Source organism: Xyrauchen texanus, chromosome 6, assembly GCF_025860055.1.
Source record: "Xyrauchen texanus isolate HMW12.3.18 chromosome 6, RBS_HiC_50CHRs, whole genome shotgun sequence".
Taxonomy (NCBI): Eukaryota; Metazoa; Chordata; class Actinopteri; order Cypriniformes; family Catostomidae; genus Xyrauchen; species Xyrauchen texanus.
Window position 1 is genome coordinate 43,433,314 of NC_068281.1, and position 14,982 is coordinate 43,448,295.

General features: G+C 41.9%; 1 protein-coding gene across 2 annotated transcripts; it reads left to right on the top strand.

The window, feature by feature from the left end:
* The first annotated feature begins 425 nt into the window (after positions 1-425).
* LOC127644919 (ficolin-1-B-like) lies at positions 426-13,513 on the top strand. 2 transcript variants are annotated; one of them, XM_052128374.1, is made up of 9 exons: positions 426-983; positions 1,568-1,708; positions 1,836-1,889; positions 2,106-2,159; positions 3,071-3,106; positions 5,362-5,489; positions 5,769-5,856; positions 10,678-10,812; positions 11,252-13,513. In XM_052128374.1, exons 1-9 carry the CDS (start codon positions 902-904, stop codon positions 11,491-11,493), a joined length of 960 nt encoding a protein of 319 aa, XP_051984334.1. In that variant the 5' UTR covers positions 426-901; the 3' UTR covers positions 11,494-13,513. The 2 variants fall into 2 exon arrangements, with proteins under 2 accessions (XP_051984334.1, XP_051984333.1); XM_052128373.1 differs by having other exon boundaries at positions 429-983; positions 5,727-5,856; positions 11,252-13,510.
* The last annotated feature ends 1,469 nt before the right edge of the window (positions 13,514-14,982 follow it).

Consider the following 14,982-nt stretch of genomic DNA (forward strand, 5'->3'; position numbering starts at 1 on the left):
GTCTTTTTCAGTTCTGCCTCAGTGTCTCCAGGTGTTTTTGGGTCACCCCCTTTCCCTAATTCCCTGGGGGTTCCAGGTTAGGGAGTATTCTCAGATGATGTTCTTTGAAGGCGTCCGCAGTGTTTGAATATCCACTCTTATTTTCATGCAGAGAATCTCTTGTTCGATGGGTTGATGATTTCTTGAATTTCCTGAAACAGACGAGCAAGAAGAGAAAAGAAAATCCTGTGCTTGTCTGTGTAAACCCCGCAAATGATTATCTTTACAGGAAAAGACCATTCCAGATGGTTGATTAGATAAGGGAAGTTATGAAACCATGTGTAGCATGACTGAGAAAGGATGTGAGTAGGTGATAGTAAAAACGGCCGAGTTCCGTTGATTGTTGGGCAACGTGTTTGTTCTAACAAATTTTATTTAAAAACCTCGCTTCAGAGTACAATAACACGCATCTACCTCCTGAACACCGCATGCACAGCAAGTGTCCGAGTCCAGGATGAGGAGCAGATTGGAGGAGAGAGAGCATGATCAGTGACATACAGGTGCATGGTGAAGTTCCAATTGGACATAGGATGCAACTCTGAACTATAAATGTACTGTGATACTTCTCTTATGTCAATTCTTGCCTGTGCCTGGGAAGAAGAGCTGCAGTTTTTAAAGAAATAAAGACTTGCACTGTTTTGACTTAGTCGAGAGTTTTGCTCAACTTATTTCTTTACTTGCAAGTGTACACCGAACTTTTGATAAAGAAGTGACTCTACAGATCAACCATCTTTAGAGGTGAGAAGGACATTAGGTTCAGTTTAAACTATACCAAAATAGAAATATTTGAGGAATCGGAATAGGTCAGGAAATCTTGAGTAAACTTCACAGTGCTACAAATCAAGAGCAAGAGGCTTGGAGAATGCTGCTCCCGAACGCAACGATAAGTCTGTTACTCATACTGTGCTGTACTTCATACTACAATGCTGAACAAACCTGCCCTGGTAAGTACTGTTACTTCATTTAAAATGTCACTTCAAGTACACAATTCACTACAATATCATTTAAATATGGTGATTATAAAAAAAGAGAAGTTATACATGTATTTGAACCAAATCTGGGGAAAGTCATTATTTCAATTAACTAAAATATTTTTCACAAAGTAAATATTATTTGAAAATATTTCTTTAATAATAATAATAATAATAATAATAATAATATATTTTACAGAATGTAAATGTTATTTAAGGAAATTATAAATGTGTAGAATAATTGATTATATATATATATGTATATATATATATATATATATATATATATATATAACATTTTCAAATATGGCACCAAATGTTGCTTGTTTTTATAACCTGATTGAAGACTTATGTTTTTATCATTTATAATCATTCACATGTTAAGATTAATTAATGTTACTATTATGATTATTGCCCATTTATTAGCAGATGCTCCCCCTTCACCCAGGGCAATTTAGAGTTATTACAAAAAATACATATTTCAAGAATCACAGTACAAGAAGCAATGGCTCCTCCTGCTCTCCTCTCTGAATCTGCACTCCTCTCCTGTGTTAAAGAGGTGAAGCTGGTGGGTCTGAATGACAATGAGAGGCTGACATTCCTCCAAGGGTGTCCAGGACTTCCTGGAGTGCCGGGGACCAATGGCATTCCTGGAACCCCGGGCAGTAAAGGGGATCAGGGTCTTGCAGGGGGTGAAGGTACAGTAACACTGTTTCATCTAATATTCTTGTAATTTAATTCTATTTTAATTATATTCCTGATTAATGTTGTGTACCAGAGGAGTGCAGTGGCTGAACTTCTAAAATGTCTTGTATCCTTTTATAGGCATGAAAGGAGACCCTGGAGTACCTGGGAAGATGGGTCCAGTTGGTGACAAAGGTGAACAGAATCATTGAATTGTATAAAATTGCACGTCGTCACATTTCAATTCCTCCTGAAGAGGTGCCAAGTGTGCTGTTCAAGTCCTCTCAGGCCTCCCTTCATGTCAACATTTCTTCTGTTTCATTATCACTCTGAACAGAGGCATGCTAGGTGGTCCAGAGAGAGCATCAGGTCTCTCCGTCTGCTGAACTCTTTTATTCTGTGTGTTTTTAGGAGTGAAAGGCGACTCTGGACCCATTGGAAATCCAGGCCCAGCAGGAATCAAAGGTAGAGCTATTCTATGGAATATTGAAATGGCTAATGCCTTTATCATTGTATCATTCAAAATGTGATCTATCAATTCAATACCTGTGCCGTCCTCGCTATGACTGCTTAATATCCTGACGGCCAGCTAAACTTTTCCCCCACACCAAGACTCTGAAGATTAATTTTTGGTTCCACAGGTTTATTGGAGTTAGAGAAAAAGTGAAACTGCAAAACAAACAGCAAGGAAAAAATTAGCATAACGCCACTTTCATTCAATCTCAACTTCACATGAATAAAGACTAACTTGCACTATTACCGTTGCATATCGTTTATACTCAGTTTACATTAATATAAGAGCAGAAATACACGTGAACAACATTAAGGACATTAGAGCACCATCAACGTGCAACTTATTAATGACACACGCGAGAGCTAGAATACACATAGCCGGACATTCAGACTATCTCTTCAGATTACACTCTACAAACTATTTTTGACAAAAATAATGAAGGATAAATACAGACAATCTCACAAAACAAAATATAAATACCGACGATGCTACTCCAGACACAAGAAGTCGACAGATATGAATTGAAATGCTCTGGAAATAACAGACTTGGAAGCGCGCGTAAAGTGCGAGAGTTTTCCTGACTACGGGTCACGAGATAGGACATTTAGAACCAAGCGTTCTTAAAGTGAACATGACCTAAATAGAAACACATAGGAAATGAATATTCCTGGAACACATTAGCATACTGAATAAATGAAGAGAATGTTTATCTTCTGTAACTTAAACTTAATGCTTACATTTTCTTACTCCTAACAAAACAATACCAATCAAATATATCTTTACAGAAAGGATACTGTAAGTGTTTGTAAAAAATATTAACACTTCATCAAACTGTCAGTGACTTGATTCATGTTTTCCGCAGGGGAAAAGGGTGATTGTCTATCCTCAATTCAAACAGGTGAGTGGAGATTAAAAACACAATGAAACTCATTCACTAAACACTTTCACCAGTGTATTCTTTTATCTAAGGCACCCGGACAGTTGTAACAACAACCAAGAGATATGAAACAAATCCCCCCTGTATTGCAGACTTGCACTGACTTCTTGATTTTAAGATGCTGCTTCTGACATATAAAGCTCTCAATGAATGTGGTCCTCTGTACCTAAAGCACAAAACACACAGCAATACTGAGGCTGTCCTTAACAGTGTAAGCCCGTTTATCGGTCCAATGACGGTCTCCAATAATACGGGTGAAGGTCTCTGCGCGTTACTGTCTTTCTTGTTACGCAACACAACAAGATTAAATGAAATACATTTTCTCTTATGTATTACCTCGTTATTTCATCTGACTCCATAAATGAAAAAGGTTTTAATGATATCTGAGCATCATTAAAAGTGAGCGAATGTTTGATTATTCTTTTAACTCCTTTAATTGTACTTTACCCGTTTAGATTAATAAACTATGTCGCTTTGAGGTCCTCGCGTGTTTTCTCTACACCGCAGGTCTCACGATCACAAGCGGTCAGTATTGGATCATCAAACAGAGGTAATTGATATATACCTGAGATCGGTCACGTTCACGTTTACACAATCAAAGATACTTCAGTATAGCCCCATGGAATTGCATACACTTGAATATAACGTAACGTTTTCTTCAGTAGAGGTCATGGCCACTATTACAGATGTAAGTTGACCAACATAACTTCTCTTATAATAGCTTTGGATTGGCCATGCGTGGTTTCCCACGTACACTTATCTGGAGAAACATCAAATTAAAACAGAGGTAAGACACCCAGATTTAGATTGGTCAAGCAGCGTTTGCTGTCCTAAACGGAAATTCCCTTTTTGTCTTTGCAAACCACTTTGCACACTTGAATCGATGCCAAATATTAGTCGTCACTAATCTGACGCAGGCTTGCGGTAACATACGAATCGTTTAATCTGTTTGGGAAACACAATGTCAGAGTCAGTCAGAATAAAATCAAATGTTGACAATTTATTGACCAGGTAACAATCAATTCATCAATTCCAATTAGACACTGATAAGTCAAAGTTAGACATTTTATCAAAACATAAGAAATTCGAATTGCTATGACCTGAAATAAATTACAAACAGTAAACTGTTTGGGATCGTCTGATTACAGAGAGCCCTGAGTAATGTGTTGCCTTTCCTTAAATACCCAAACCATGAACAAGGGAATTTGAGGAGTGGTTAGGTTTGGAAGTCCTGGGGACATACCTCATTAACATACAGGCAGGGATGGGACAGACCTACAGAATTATACAGCATTTGGCAAAGACCTTTGAAACTTGTGACTGATTAGGTCCTTTGATGTTTACAAAGAATATACCTAATCTGCATACAGCATGTGGTCCCTGTGGGAGATTTGGGAGGGACATGTCTCAAATAGAGTGCAGGATTTTGTTAAGTTCTCAAATCTTAATGGAGATTTGGTTTTTCTGAAAAGGGAATGAGACCACCTTACCAGTCGCACTGCGACCTCTTGAATGATATCAAACATGTATGAACAGAAAACCTCTTATTACAGAAAAGGATGTCATTCTAAATTGCCCTTAGGTGAGATAGAGGTCAAAATGGGATTTGCGTTGTATGGTCCTTAGCAAGTAAAGAGTGTTATCTTGGGTGGAGATGTTCATCTGTGTGAGAGTTTTATGACGTTGGTTCTCACAGAGTTCTTTGACTTTTACAACCTCTTGATGTCAGCCTTACAACAGCACTGCTGACAGTGTGTGTCTTAGTTAGTCAGCCTCTTGGGTCACAGGATGCAGCCTTGCTCAACAATCCAAGAGTACTGTATATACAGGGTGATTAGAAAGTCCATGTGCAGCTTTAAAGTTGAATAACTTTGGATGTACATGAAAGAAGCACACTGTGAACAACATAAGAAAGCTCAATTCATACAATTTTAACACAATACAACAGATTTCTAAGTTCCAACATAACCACCATCATTCAACAACCCAATGATTTTCCAACTCAATGTTGAAGATATCCTCCAGTTGCTGTGAGTGATTTCATGAATTGCTCTTGTGATCCTGGCCCTACATTATACAATAACAAGACGTTCTGCTTTCAAATACCCTTCACAGTTTGCTGCCATCATGTGTGCATCCAGTTATTAAACTTAAAGATGCACAAAGATTTATAAATGGCTTGTTTATTTTTGACAGACTGTTTGCTATCAATGCAGGTGCTGTGAGCTGTAAGGAGCTGCTGGAGCAAGGAAACACACTAAGTGACTGGTACACGGTGTACACAGCCAGCAAGAAACCCATCAGTGTGTACTGTGACATGCACACAGATGGAGGAGGCTGGCTTGTAAGTGATCTCACAAACCCCTTCCTCATTCCACAGCTTGTAGGATCCCAAACTGTGGTCTGGGGTCCAGTTTAAAACAATCCCCTATTTTATTGAGTGTCCATTTAAATAGGTTCAGAAACCACTGGCTGATGAGTGACTTTTATTCATTTAAAATATTTAATCAATTTCTATTAATTTACTCATGCAGGTATTTCACTGCACTTCTTTCTCAAACTTGTTATGATGCCACTGCAGGTATTTCAGAGACGTATTGATGGATCAGTGGATTTCTTTCAGGACTGGAATTCATACAAGAGAGGGTTTGGCATCAAGCAGACAGAGTTTTGGCTGGGAAATGAGAACATTCATTTATTAACAGAAACAGGTACATTCACTGCACTCGCTGTCTTTTCATTTTGACTATGTGCATCTAATCAAAACTCCATACAGCTGTTCTCTGTCAAAATGAACATTCAGTAAAGAAACAGGGAGTAGACTGTGGCAAAGAAGTTCAGTGAAGGGAAAGTTTGCCAGCTTTTGCAGGTTCAGAAATCATCTAGGTTACATATGTAACCTCTGTTCCCTGATGGAGGGAATGAGACGTTGTGTCAAAGAAGCAACACTAGGGGTCTCTCTTGAGCACCAAATATGCCTCTGAGTTATGAAAAAAGGCCAATGGTAATTAGGCAGACAGTATTTGCATACCCCGCCCCGGACATACGGGTATAAAAGCGGAGAAATATGTCGAGTTCTTCAGTGGCTCGGCTCAGCGATGTGGCCGGGAGGACACAACGTCTCGTTCCCTCCATCAAGGAACGGAGGTTACATACGTAACCTAGACATTCCCCGTCTATCGCTCACTTCAACGTTGTGTCGAAGAAGCAACACTAGGGGTCTAATTCAAATCACGCCATGCGCTGAGCCGTGTACATGTACTGCTGACACAAGAGCGGGCAGGTATTTCACATGCAAAGGCGACCAGTTGTGTCAGACTGCACGTACCCTTCCCCAATGCCCCATAAAAAGTCGTCGGAGTCCTTTTGGTTACCCTAAGCAGGGGAACAAGGTGGAAAAATGGCGCGGTGGTAGATCCAGCCTCAAGGAGGGGGGAGTTGCTACAGCACGGCGACCGGAGGGCAGCTGGAACTGCCTAAGGGGGAGTTGCAGCTCGCAAGGGGACCGTACCGTGGAAAATACACACAGGAGGAGTTCATGCAGGAGTCCTGACATGTGGAGCACATATTCCAGTACAGGGTAGATTTGAGTCATCCAGGGATCAGAATATACGGAATCTCCTGGGAGAGATAGCGCACAGTTTGGGAAAGGGCGCTAGGTGCAAGTGATCCACCCGGCCAGTCCGTCAGCGTGTTACCGAGTTTTACTAGCTCGGACCTGAGAAAACACGGGACAATACTGACTCAACCTTGAGATTGTAAAATCTCGCAAAGGTATTGGGTGTTGCCCAACCTGCTGCTCTACATATGTCTGCCAGGGAGGTGCCCCTGGCCAGTGCCCATAAGGACGCAACACTCCTTGTTGAGTGTGCTCGGACCCGCAATGGGGGAGGCACGGCCTGGGTGTGATAGGCCAATGAAATGGCGTCCACCACACAATGGGAAAGCCTCTGTTTGGAGACAGCGTTCCCTTTCCGCTGTCCACCAAAGCAGACAAAGAGCTGCTCAGAACGTCTAAAGCTCTGCGTGCAGTCCAAGTAGGTACGCAAGCCACGTACTGGACACAGCAATGAAGGGGCAGGGTCTGCCTCCTCCCGGGGCAGTGCTTGCAGGTTCACTACCTGATCTCTGATGGTCGTGGTAGGAACCTTGGGCACGTAGCCTGGTTGCGGTCTTAGGATCACATGTGTGTCTGCCGGACCGAACTCCAGGCAAGTGTCGCTAATAGAGAACACTTGCAAGTCCCCGACCCTCTTGATGGAGGCGAGCACAATCAGCAGGGCAGTCTTTAGAGAGAGGGCCCTGAGTCCAACAGATTCTAGCGGCTCGAAGGGGGATCTCTGAAGGCCCGTGAGGACCACTGAGAGATCCCAGGAGGGGAACAGGCTTGGCCAGGAAGGATTTAACCTCCGGCGCCTCTTAGGAACCTGATGATTAAGTCGTGCTTACCCAAAGACTTGCCATCTACTGCGTCATGGTGGGCCGCGATAGCAGCAACATAGCCCTTCAAAGTGGAAGGGGACAGCCTCCCCTCCAACCTCTTCTGCAGGAATAAGAGCACTGACCTAACTGCGCACCTCAGCCCGGGAAGAACATCAATTCGCGTGGAAGATATCATATGCCCCAGGAGCCTCTGGAAAAGTTTTAAAGGGACCATTGTGCCTGGCCTGAAGGTGGCGAGGCAGTCTAGCACTGACTGCGCACGCTCGTTGGTGAGACGTGCTAACATTGACTGAGTCTAAATCCATGCAGAGAAAAGAGATACTCTAAACCGGGGTGAGTTTGCTCTTTTCTTGGTTGACCAGTTGACATAGTCTCTCTCAGGAGTGGGCCAGAATGAGCCAGTCGTCGAGGTAATTGAGTATGCGGATGCCGGCTTCTCAGAGTGATGCAAGGGCTGCCTCTGCGACTTTTGTGAAGACACGAAGGGACAGAGACATGCCGAAGGGGAGGACTATGGAAGAGTCGTAGGAGGGGTTGGTGTCGAGGCAGAATTGAAATGTGAAAGTACGCGTCCTTCAGGTCTACCGCTGCGAACCAATCTAGATGCCGGACGCATGTTAAAATGTGTTTTTGCGTAAGCATTTTGAACGGGAGTTTGTGCAAGGCCCGGTTGAAAACTCGCAAGTCCAAGATCGGTCGTAAGCCGCAGCCTTTCTTGGGTACGATGAAGTAAGGGCTGTAGAAACCCTTCTTCATCTCGGTTGGAGGGACAGGCTCTATCGCATCTTTGAGTAAAAGTGTAGCGATTTCCATGTGCAGGGATTTGGCATGTTCGCCATGTACTGCGGAAAAGCGGATGCCCGTGAAGTGGGGCTGGGGCCTGGCAAACTGAATTGCATAACCGAGTCAAATGGTCCGGGCCAGCCAGCGTGACGGGTTGGGAAGTGAAAGCCACGCATCCAAGTTCCATGCTAGGGGCACCAAAGGGACAATTATTTTTGACGTACCCGGTAGGGCTTCACAGCGGGGTGGAGCAGGTAGTATGGCGTTGGGTGGCACGGATGCGTCCTGAGGCTATGGTGCTGAGAAAAGACTTGAAGCACTTACTTTGCTCCGCACACCTGGCAGGGGGCGGGTTAGTGACTGAGGAGGAGGTCCTGTAGCGGCGTCCTCTGGACTCATCAGAACCGGATGGCCGGGGGACAGTCGTGGGGCTGAGGGCGGAGGGTCTGCGTCCAGTGTGCCAGGACTGTTGAGGTGTGGCAGCAGAGTGCCGTGAGAATGGCATTTGCATTCCAGGTGACCCAGAGACAAAGGAAATAGCTCTTTTACTGAGAATGTGGGTACCGCAGCCCTGTGTAGGGAGTGCGGCAAATGAAATAAATTCAACAAAAGATTTTCCTCCCGGCCCTCCACCGGGTGACGGAGTGGTCTGCTTACCCGCTCCGGAGCTAACGTCTTGGTCCCTGGGTCGATCGTCTTAGGAGCGCCTGGGAGCCTTGCGGGTCCTGGAGGGGGTCCGTGAGACAGCGGGCGTCGACTTCCTGCGGGGTGCTCGACGCGTGGGCTGAGAGCTGGGCCCGGGATGAGGCAGAGCAGGGCGTTTCTTCAGGAGGACGCCCTCGGCGAGCAGACGTGGCATGGCCCATGGCAGCAGGCTTGCGGCGGGGCAGGATATGTGAAATGGCCGCAACAGCCCTGTCCACCTGAGGAATCGGCGTGTACCCGTGGGCCGCTCCGCCGTCGAGGGTAGCGAGAGCAGATGAGTGAATGGCTTTGTGACGTGTGGAGAGGGGTGTCCTCCATGCAGACGTTAGCTAATCATGCACTTCTGGGAAAAACGGGACCGGGGGGTGGCTGTGAGCCACAGGAACCAGTCATCAAACCAAGATGGCTATGGGGGGGACGGAGGGTTCCAGTCCAGCCCCATGCTGGCGGCCCGGGCAAGCATATCGGACATCAGCCTGGGCGTGCTGGCCCAAAGGCGGCAGCCCAGGGGAGTCATCAGCGTCAGACGCCGTGCTCTCCGATGGAGCGGTGAGCTCATCCACCTCGAGATCTAGAGGATCTCTGGCAGGCTTTAAGGCGAGCCGTTGTTGCCTCGAGTACGGACGGGATTCAACGAGCGTGCCAGGGGGCGGGTGGTCCAAGGGGGTGTACCTGGCGGAGCTGCACCCACTGCCGTCCCCAGATCGCCTCCATCGCCAGCTTCACCGTCCTCAATCCCGTGGGAAGAAGCAATGCGGGGGGCGGCTGGAGTGGCGTGCTTTCTGTTGAAAGCAAGCCGCGACCACAACGTTGCCATGGTCATGTTCTCGCAGTGAGAACATGAACCATCCAAAAACCATCCACAAACGCTGCCTCGGTGTGATCGCAACCCAGACACACGAGACAACGACTGTGGCCGTCTGAAGCGGAGAGCACTCTACCGCATCCAGGAACTACGCAGGGGCGGAAGGGCATCTTTACAATGACGCATCCTGATAAGGACGTTCAATGCCAGCTGCATATTTCTCTTTTAGAGGAAATAACTCTTTTAGAGAAAATCACTCTTTTACAAAACACTTTTAGATTTTTTTACTCTTTTAGCGCTGTTGAAGCGCCAAGGGGCAAACTGCACTGCCGTTCAGAGAAGGAAAGCTGCTAAAGTGCGCCGTCGAATCCAACAGGCAAGTGTCAGAGGTAACAGGAACAGGTGTGTAACTCGTAGCAGACTGCAACACGACCATCGGCTCAGAAGAAAATTTCGATGTATTTCTCTGCTTTTATACCCGTATGTCCGGGGTGGGGTATGCAAATACTGTCTGCCTAATTCCATTGGCCTTTTTTCATAGATCAGAGGCATATTCGGCACTCAAGAGAGACCCCTAGTGTTGCTTCTCCGACACAACGTCGAAGTGAGTGACAGACGGGGAACCAATCTTGATAGAAGCAGCCCTGTGGTAAAAACTGAATTAAACAGAACTTGTATAATATCAAACTAATCTCTGTTTCGGTAATCTTATATCCAGAACCCATCAATAAAGCTTCTTTGTTAAGTGCAGTTGGGTGCACATTGCTCCTAACATTGAGTATTGTTTTTCTTAAAGGTTCTCATGAATTACGCATCGATTTTGAAGACTTTGACCGTGTAAAAACTTTTGCAAAATACGAGTCGTTTCAAATCTTGGGGGAATCTGAGAACTATAAACTCCTTCTGGGTGAATTTACAAGTGGTACTGCTGGTAAGTTTTTATTTTCTGTTTATCCATGAAACTTCTTGACAATAATTACTGACTTCCAATGAAAATCATTTAATCAAAATGCAATGCTCTAGATTCATATTAATACTTGTATATAGCATTGTGACTTCTGTACTTAGTGTTGGATTGTTCCCCGATATTTGGTCTCTTTTAATAGATAAAACACTTTGGTAAACTCTACGTATGTATTTTACATTCACTGTTAGATCATGTTCTCAGTGAAAACTCAAATCTTTATTCCTATTATTGGACACAATGACATATCGAGCACACAAAAACAATAGGAGTTGTATGTTGGAATAAATTATTTGCTTCAGTTAAAGGGCCATTGATATTATACCTGATTCACAAAGATTTGCTGAATTAATGTGTTTTTAAGGTGCTGAATTTCACTCGAACACGTCTTTCATTTTGTCCCCAGGTGACTCTCTAACATATCACAACAACAGCTCCTTCTCTACTAAGGATCACGACCTAACTGTACATCGCTGTCCTGATACTTATAAAGGAGCCTGGTGGTATAATGACTGCCATAAATCCAATCTGAATGGTGTTTATAAAAATGGACCCCATGAGACATTTGCAGATGGGATCAACTGGCAGTCAGGGAAAGGATACAATTATTCCTACAAGTATACTGACATGAAAATCAGACTCAAATAAAAATTAAAAACATAGGAATATAAAATAAGAGATTTCGCAACAAGTCCTTTCTATGCTTGCTCACTATTGCTACTAGTGTGATCCAGTGTCATAACTCAGGACAGGATTAACTACCCTCCCCAACAGATTATTGTTAGTAAACAAAATACATGTTTATCTTAATGCTACAGAGATTAATAGATAAATATAGGAAGTTATATTTGTGCAGAGTTCTGCACTAACAGATTTTCTGTCTGAGAAGTTTTGTCTCTTTAATTCTTTACATTTAGTCCTTTAATGTGCGGCTGCTACGGCCATCAAAGTACTGTTTGCTCACTGTCATACATCAAAAATCCGCTGCTGTGATAAATGGTTCTGTTATTATGCATAATTCAAATGTTTATTTGAGAGGTGTTGTGGAGCGTATTTGTTAAAGTAATTCTGCAGATTCTGTCTGACACTGCTTTAATAAATAGTTTAGCTGTAAAAAGGCTCATCAAACTGTTGGATGCTGTAAACTACATGTCGCGCCCCCACAATATTTATAATCTAACAGCCAGGGTATTCATGCGCAGTGTCGGGTAATCTTGCACATTTACCCCCATCACTGTCGACAAGAAATGCTGATAGACACAAAGAAGCATGCTTGAGGAAACACACCAGATAATACTTTGAAGAACAGATGAAAAAAAGTGAATTATCTTGTGTGTGTGTGTAATTCTGTCCAGCCCCAGAAATGGTTCATGAACAAGTTTACTCTTTAGCCTCTATTTATATGTAGCAAAATTATCAATATGATAATAGTAATAGCCTACGGTAATATATTTTACTGTATTTTTCAAAATAACAAAATTAGTTTAAGTTCAAATTAAATATTGTATATATTTATTTTTTGAATACAAATGGACACAATTCAGCCTTATACATGGGTTCCTTTGCACTACTAGTCAATTGATAGTTTTAAATAGATAGTTTTGCATATCCCTACCTTTTACCTGTAAATTATATATTACATAGTGAAACAATTGTTGTTTTAGACACAGCTGTTCTTCAATTATAGACATCTCTTTCTGAGCAAAAGGAGAATTGCAATATTGCAATACATATCAAATTGGCTAGGAAATATCGTTGTTATATCGACTTGCCAACAATCATCCATGTGATTTTCTAATCAGTCAATCAAGTGGCAGCAGTGCAGTGCATAAAATCATGCAGATATGGGTCAGAAACTTCAGTTCATGTTCACATCAACCATCAGAATGTGGAAAAAATTTTATCTCAGTGATTTGGACTGTGGCATTATTGTTGGTGCCAGATGGGCTGGTTTGAGTATTTCTGTAACTGCTGATCTCCTGGGATTTTCACTCACAACAGCCTCTAGAATATACTCAGAATGGTGCCAAAAACAAAAAAGATCCAGTGAGCAGCAGTTCTGTGGACTATAGAGGTCAACAGAGAATGGCCATACTGGTTTGAACTGACAAAGTCTTCGGTAACTCTGATAACCACTCAGTAAAACTGTGGTGAAAAGAATATAATCTCAGAATGCTATTCTAAGTAAATACACATATCAACAATAATGAATGTAAACAAAGAATAAAGACACTCAGACAAAACAAATTAAAAAAATTATTCCACTGTCTTCGTTCATAAATGTATAAATGAAAAACATCCAAGAAAAGTAAAAATGTTGTAAAAAATATTTTCCTTAAAATGTTTCCTCCTCCCACGCCTTCCTCCTTTAGTAATTACTGGTATAAACTGGTTATCGTTGACGCATGGTATAAATATGTTTGACTGTCAATAAACCTTTGAAGATGCTTTGATATAAATTTTGTGTCAGAGTCTCTTCCATTGCAAGCATATACATGAGTGAGAGGACAATGGAGAGTCATTCAATTGATTGTGTTTACTGTATCACTGAGGAGGAAACATCTTTGTTGTGTTGTGAGAATGGGGAACCAGATATGTCAGCCTATGCCAGGGGAAACACCCAGAGACTGGATGTTCAGAATTAATAAAGGCTTTAACCCTCTGGGGTCTGAGGGTGTTTTGGGCCCTGGAGAAGTTTTGACATGCCTTGACATTTGTGCTTTTTTCAGTTGCTTAAAAACATATTAATGGCTAAAGTCTGATAACACTGTATTCAGCACAAACTGGGCGACAATAATATGTGAGCAACATGTATGTACAGGTTTGTATTTTTGAGAAAATAACGTTTATGCATGGTTTTTCAAAAAACAAAAATTTTAAGTAATTGAAATAAGGCCATATAACACATACTAAACATTTGTCCACATGACTTTTGAGAACTGGATCTTGTAGCCTAGAGTTTTTGCTACAAAATGATGTGAAAACCATCCTGATCACTCATTCATACAAAACAATATACTAATTTAACTTTTGTAAGACAACTTTAGTGTTGAAAGTCCGTATGCGAGGAGGTGTGAACTATCATGAATATTGAGGTAATTCACACCTGATGAGACAAAGACTCCTCCCCTGGGCCTATCAATGAGGAATGTGACAGAAAGAGAATGAATGTGAGGAGAGTTAATGATCAAAATCAAGTTTTAAGTTAAAAGAAGTAATCTGACTATACATTTTCTTTACATAAAGACTTTACTTAATTTTAGACCTATACTACCGTATAAAAGTTTTAGAAGAAGTCTCTTCTGCTCACCAAGACTGCATTAATTTGATCCAAATTACTGTAAAAACATTGTGTGAACTATTTTTAAGATTTAAAAGAACAGTTTTCTATTTGAATATATTGTAAAATGCCATTTTTGATCAAAGCTGAATTTTCAACATCATTTCTGCAGTCTTCAGTGTCACATGATCCTTCAGAAATCATTATAAGATGGTGATTTTCTAATATGTCCTGAACAGATATTTGCAAGCACAAGTATTGATGATAATGAGGCAGCATAAACACTAGATAAAATATAATCTAAACATTCATATTATTTTTATATCATATTACATACCATATTTATATCATACAGCATACAATTGAAATGACTTTATTTTTAAGGCACAGTCTGGGACATATACCATTTGCATTGATTGCCTCAGCACATTACAGTATGAATATAGCACCCTCTGCCCGTGGGTGTGATTACATTAGGGATAATTAGTTGAGCCAGGAGAAACTGTATATCGCTTTGTTTCATACAGATTGCATTGCAGGAGAATATTTGTTTTAATTTTGAATTGTTTTATTTAAAAGTAGACATTTTAAGCTTTCTTTAGACATATTTTCCATGTTTGTGTGATAAGTATTCGCAGAGTTTCAGTTAATTTTTGTGACATGTTTCAGAAATATGCTCGCGAACACGGAGACTGCTGAAAGCTCACCTTTTTTATTTTCTTTATTTTACAATTGCACAAGGTTTTGTTGTTATTGAGAGTGTACACAAATAAAAGTGGACCCTTTATAGTCTCTAATGATGTCTTAAACTTATCTGTATGCCCCAAAATGTATTTTAAGTTGTTTCTGCTGTAATT